The sequence below is a fragment of the Macrobrachium nipponense genome, chromosome 19 (assembly GCF_015104395.2).
Source record: "Macrobrachium nipponense isolate FS-2020 chromosome 19, ASM1510439v2, whole genome shotgun sequence".
In the NCBI taxonomy this organism is placed as follows: Eukaryota; Metazoa; Arthropoda; class Malacostraca; order Decapoda; family Palaemonidae; genus Macrobrachium; species Macrobrachium nipponense.
The window spans coordinates 13482055-13488728 of NC_061088.1; the positions used below are offsets into that span (position 1 = coordinate 13482055).

The 6674-nt window shown below is 38.7% G+C and overlaps 1 protein-coding gene across 1 annotated transcript; it reads right to left on the reverse strand.

Annotated features, from left to right (window-relative positions):
- Nucleotides 1-2786: 2786 nt before the first annotated feature.
- On the reverse strand, nucleotides 2787-4412 carry LOC135211112 (uncharacterized). The gene is made up of 2 exons (XM_064244211.1): nucleotides 3581-4412; nucleotides 2787-2959 (listed from the first exon to the last, which is right to left on the reverse strand). The coding sequence occupies exons 1-2, from the start codon at nucleotides 4410-4412 to the stop codon at nucleotides 2787-2789; spliced, it is 1005 nt and encodes a 334-aa protein (XP_064100281.1).
- Nucleotides 4413-6674: the final 2262 nt, after the last annotated feature.

Here is a 6674-nt window from a genome sequence, read left to right on the forward strand (position 1 = left end):
TGTGAATAACTTCCAAATTATAATCCTGCAAAAACATTGCCCAACGGGTAAGTCTACGATTTTTATTATTGAACTGCTGGATGTATTTCAGTGGATTGTGATCTGTATATACTATAACTTTACCACTCTGAGCACTAATATATGCCTCGAAATGCAGAAGAGCTAATATAAGAGCAAGAGCCTCTTTTTCTATCACTGAATACTTAACCTGATGCTTGTTTAACTTTTTAGAAAAATATGAAATCGGATGACTTACTCCATCCTCACACACCTGCAGCAGAACAGCACCTACCCCTTGATCCGAGGCATCTACCCCAAGGCTAAAAGGAAGTTCAAAGTTTGGTGCCCTGAGAATGGGACAAGAAGTCAATACACATTTAACGATTTCAAATGACTCCTTACATTTGTCGTCCCACACAAATTTGGAATGCTTTCTCAACAAGTTGGTTAAAGGTGCAACAACATCGGAATAATTAGCAACGAAACGGCTGTAGTAACCAGCCATTCCCAAGAATCTTTGCAATTCCTTCTTTGATGAAGGCATAGGGAATTCTTTAATCTTTGCAACATTAACCTCTTTAGGAAGTACTTCACCTTTCCCAACTACATGACCCAAAAATGTTACAGTAGCTTCACAAAAGACAGATTTACTGAGATTAATCACCAAACCAGCATTGGACAGAGCAGTTAACAATTCCTCCAAAATCAACAGATGGGTTTCAAAGTCATTTGAATAAACTATTATATCATCAATATAAACAATACAATTTTTTATTCCCCGAGTAACCATGGCCATTAATCGTTGAAAAGTGGCAGCGGCGTTCCGCATGCCAAAGGGCATCACTTCGAATTGATACAAACCATCAGCTGTCACAAATGCCGATACCTCTTTTGCTCGATTAGTCAAAGGGACCTGGTAATATCCTTTTAGGAGATCAATTTTCGTAATGAACTTTGAATTTCCTACCTTATCAATGCAATCGTCAACACGCGGAATAGGAAAAGAATCTGCCTTTGTTGCTTTGTTGACCTTGCGATAATCAATGCATAATCGACTTTGTCCATTCTCCTTTGCAACAACTACAATTGGTGAGCTCACGAACTGCTGCTGGGTGTAATTAAATTATTAGTTAGGCAAATAGTTTATTTCCTTTTCAACAAATTCTTTCTTAACAGGATTTAAGCGATAAGGGGCTTGCTTAATTGGCGTTTCACTCTCTAATTCGACATCATGCTGTAATAAAGTGGACCTACCTGGTGTATCTCTGACAGTCTCGGGAAACTTCATTAACACTTTCCGTAATCCATTAATTTGGTTAGTACTCAGGATAGGACTTCTACATACATTAGGTAACAAAACAGAATTGTTACCCGGCCAAGCAAATTCTTTCTCCGAAGTTACACATTTCGAATTAACCTCCTCTGAAACAGACAAAACCACTGCTTTCTCTCGCTCAAAGTACTTTTTTAACATGTTAATATGACATTGCAAATTACGATCAGGAAGCTTAATAATGTAATTCAAATCATTCACTTTGCTTAGAACTTCAAAGGGTCCCAAAAACTTATTCTGTAACGAACCTCTTACACCCTGTGACAAAACCAGTACTTTGTCTCCAGGAACAAAGACTCTTTCCTTAGATTTTAAATCATACAAAGACTCCATCTTACTTTGACTCTTCAGTAAATTACTCTTTGCTATTTCCCACATTTTCGTTAAAGCTTTGCCCTTACCATCTATGAATGAAATCAGCATATTCACTTTCGCTCTGCCCATTTACCTTCCCAAACTTCTCTTAACAAGTCTAATGGACCTCTTACTTTATGAGCAAACACCAAGTTGAAGGGAGCAAAACTTGTTGACTCATTTGGCATAGAGCGTACTGCAAACAACAAATAAGGAAGATATTCTTCCCACAAACCAACCTTTTCATTGCACATCTTCCGAATCATTGCCTTCAAAGTTTGGGGGAACCTATGGAGTAGATGGTTTATGCTCAATTCCAAAATTCTTAAACTGCTGCAGCAATAGTTTTGATAAAAAATTTGTTCCACGATCAGACTGGATGGTTTTAGGAAGACCAAACCTAGAAAATAAGTGATCAAATGTTTGGCAATGACCCTAGCTTTCTGGGACTTTAGAGGGATAGCCTCGGGATATCTAGGAACCTGTTATGATAGTTAGTACATACTCAGACCCTACTTTCGAACGAGGTAAGGGACCCACTACATCAATGACTACATGCTCGAATGGTTCTCCTAAGGAAGGAATGGGAGAAAGGGGAGCCTTAGGAATTACCATATTAGGTTACAAGAAATTTGGCATTGGTGACACGTGCTTACAATTTTTATTTCTTTGACATCTCTTTTCAGACCTTTCCAATAGAAATTTTTCCTAACCCTGTCAAAGGTTTTTAGTAATACCCAAGTGACCAGCAACAAATCATCATGAGCTTTTCTTAATATACCATTTCTGAATTTAGAAGGTACAACAATTAACCTATGCTTCAACAAATTTCCCTCTCGTTTTCGAATAGGAACAATTACTTTATAAAGAACTTCATTATCCATTTCATAATCCACTCCTTTACCCTCTTCCAACTTAATTTTAATATTTTTAATCTCCATGTCCTCATTTTGAACCTTTACTAAGTCATCTCTATTCCAATTCATTACTTCTTCAGAAGAAATAGATTTATTTGTTACTTATGTGAACCAATGAATCTGCATTAAACAAACTTTCCAAATCAGGATGCTCAACTTCAAAATCGGTACTTTTACCTGACCTAGTTGTCACAAGCACAAGTTTCAGGTTTAGGTCCTACACCCTGTGGATTGACAAAAACTGTCGGATTACAACTTACTTTACCTTGAGCAAGATCATTTGCCAAAACAACATCAACCTCAGGTATGGGGAGAGTATCAACAACTGCAAACTTAGACTCGCTGGCAACAATGTCTGAAAAAAAATACAGTTCAACTACCGGACAAGATATCCACTCGTTTCCAACACCTTTAATAAGCTTATGCTCATTCAACCACTTACTGCCCACTGGAATGGCTTTCCTTAGAATTAAAGATTGATAGACCCTGTATCTTACTAAGTACATTGACATTATGACACTCTTGCCAATTTTCAAGTGTGCTGATTTTACCTTGAGATTTAACCACTTAAAGTCGTCATCCACTACCTGTTTATCATTAACGAGCATGGCAGAATCCTTTTTAGGACACTTAGCAGCTATATGCCCATTTTTCCCACAACGAAAGCAAGTTACCCTGCCCTGGTTCTTAGATTTAAAATGCTTTTGGGGAGAAGCAGGACCACTCTTAACTTGATTACCATCATTAGCAATTACGTTAACCCCTGTAGGCAATTTACCAGTTTCATAAGCATTATATTTACCTTTAGCAGCAGGCTTAGAATAACTACTGTGTGTTAACACGTACTCATCAGCTAACCGAGCAGCACTCGCTAAATTGTCAATTTTCTTTTCATTTAAGAAAATGCAAAGGTCTTTAGGTAAATTGTGCTTAAAATTTTCCAATAAGATTAACGGACACAATTTAGCATACTCACTCTTGACATCGCTGGATCTCAACCAATTTTCAAAATGCTTCTCCATTTCACGAGCAAACTCCACAAAAGTTTGATTGGAGGATTTTCGACTGTCACGAAACTTTACTCTGTAGGCTTCAGGAACCATCTCATAAATCCTTAAAATGGCTTCTTTCACTTTAGCATAATCTTGACTATCTTCCAACGACAGAGAAGCCCAAGCCTTTAGAGCCTTCCCGGAAAAAGCAGTCTGAGCCACGAATGCCCACCTATCCTCACTCCACTTGAAATTTGCCGCCACCTTCTCAAAAGCTATGAAAAATTCTACGACGTCACTCTCGTCAAACTTTGGTACGTACTTCAACATACGGGAATCTTCATTACCAGAAATAGGAGATCGGGAACCCGTCAGCCTGGCCAATTCCAGCTCATGATCACGTTTCTGCTGTTCATTTTCTAACTGCTTCATACTAAGTTCATGTTCACGCCGTTTCTGTTCATCTTCAAACTCTAGTTTTTTTTCTAACTGCTCCATACTAAGTTCATGTTCACGCCGCTTCTGTTCATCTTCAAACTCGAGTTTTTTCAAATCCAGTTTCAATCGAAGTTTCACTACCTCACAGTCTTCGTCGATTTCTTCCTCCAAAAGCTTGAAGTCAACGTCCACTCCATCCAGAGCAAAATGCGCTATGATACCTTTCCTTATGTCATCATTATTACTACTAACCGTAAACTCCAACTGTAAATAATCCGACACAACCAGCAGTTCCGACTTTTTAATAGTAAACAATTTACTACGCCAATCGTCTCTCCTAAGAAAACGAGCGGCATCGTCATTAGTTTCAATTTCCATGTTTTTACCATTAATTACACTATCCAACCTAATGACACTGCTGAAGATCCCGCTGGGGATGCCAAAAATATGTTACGGACCAATTCTTAAATACTTAAAAAGTTTATTGCCGCCAGATTCAGGCGCATAACATATTTAATTTATTGTCCTTTTATCACATTATATTTATATAGCTTTAGCTTTAATAATAATGATCTTCAGCAGAAACATTAGAGTGGAATAATAAAACATACGAAAACATTTTAAATAATTATTACCAAAGGAAAACCCCATAAACATATAAACTTAGTAATGGAAAACGTTACAAAACAATCCAAGTGAAAGTTACAATAGTTAACTAGGCAATGAAATTCTGAAAGTTACAATTTCTTAAATGGAGGTGAGGCAAGTATTATATAATTAATAATACTGATCCAAATGATCAGGGGGACACCCCACGGGAACATCTGCAAGAGGGACAAATCACGTGGTTGCTACCAACAATCAACAACATGGCTAACTTCCTCGTCGAGACGAATCCTCAACAACTACATCGTCCGGGAATATATACCGTGCAAGTTCATTGAAGCATTCAGCTTCCACAAAGCGCGCTTTCACCATAAATTCGCTACCCTCGTAGCCAACGATGCACGATTCCCAGGACAACCACCAAAGTATGGCCAACTATTAGAACGTCCACCCTCATCTACTGCAGAGTTCCGTGTCCCCCCTGAAGTATACCTCACGCCTCCAACGTCACCTGCTGTAACAGTAATATTGACATATAATTAGGGAACTATGGTATTTGTAGAATAGGTAATAACCCAAAGCAGTAGTTTTGGAAAGAACTATTTCCTACAAACTATCACGGGATCGTAACACCCTATCCGTTCTGATACCATAGTCCCAGAGGATCTTTGCCTGATCGTTTTCTATCACTCCCTCTGGTTGGTGCTCGTACCACTTATTACTGCAAGGTAGCTGATGTTTCTTGCACAGGCTCCAGTGGAGGGCTTTTGCCACTGAATCATGCCTCTTTTTGTACTGGTTCTGTGCAAGTGCCGGGCATTCGCTTGCTATGTGGTTTATGGTTTCATTTTTCGTATTGCACTTCCTACATATGGGAGAGATGTTATTTCCGTCTATCGTTCTTTGAATATATCTGGTTCTTAGGGCCTGATCTTGTGCCGCTGTTATCATTCCTTCAGTCCCTTCTTTAGCTCTCCCCTCTGTAGCCATTGCCATGTGTCATCGCTGGCTAGTTCTTTAGTCTGTCTCATGTATTGTCCGTGCATTGGTTTGTTGTGCCAGTCCTCTGTTCTGTCTGTCATTCTCCTGTCTCTGTATATTTCTGGGTCTTCGTCTACTTTTATTAGTCCTTCTTCCCATGCACTCTTGAGCCACTCGTCTTCACTGGTTTTCAGATATTGCCCCAGTGCTCTGTTTTCGATGTTGACGCAGTCCTCTATACTTAGTAGTCCTCTCCCTCCTTCCTTTCGTGTTATGTATAGTCTGTCCGTATTTGCTCTTGGGTGTAGTGCTTTGTGTATTGTCATATGTTTCCTGGTTTTCTGATCTATGCAGCGGAGTTCTGCCTTCGTCCATTCCACTATTCCTGCGCTGTATCTGATTACTGGCACTGCCATGTGTTTTATGGCTTTTATCATATTTCCGGCGTTAGTTTTGACTTGAGCATCGCCTTGAGTCTCTGCATATATTCTTTCCTGATCGTATCCTTCATCTCTTGGTGTTTTATATCCCCTCCTTCCATTATTCCCAGGTATTTGTATCCTGTCTCATCTATGTGTTTGATGTTGCTCCCATCTGGTAGCTTTATTATTATTATTATTATTATTATTATTATTATTATTATTATTATTATTATTATTATTATTATTATTATTCAGAAGATGAACCCTATTCGTATGGAACAAGCCCACCAAAGGGGCCACTGACTTGAAATTCAATTTTCCAAACAATACGATCATTCCAAAGAAGTAACGAGGAATAGATGACGCCACACGAGATAACAAAATAAAAAAAAGTTAAAACAAATATTGATTATAACACCTTCCGTGAGACAGACAGGCTTCAAAAACATTCGCCATGAAAACAAGATATCTTGTCAACGATCTTGCTACGACAGTAGACTTGGCAACCTCAGTACTTATATTGTGCCATAAATCATAAAGTTGGTTTATGGACAAAGTTATTATGGCAGGCACTTAGCAATACACAGAAATATACACACCCACACACAGACACATACCCTGAATGCAGCAG

What these genes read in the sequence shown, in the direction of transcription:
- LOC135211112 (XM_064244211.1), bottom strand. Translation starts at nt 4,412, where the DNA reads ATGGAAATTGAAACTAATGACGATGCCGCTCGTTTTCTTAGGAGAGAC. An exon ending in GAGATCCAGCGATGTCAAGA is followed by an intron (nt 2,960 to 3,580) that starts GTGAGTATGCTA and finishes ATTTTTTTTCAG; the next exon opens with ACATTGTTGCCAGCGAGTCT.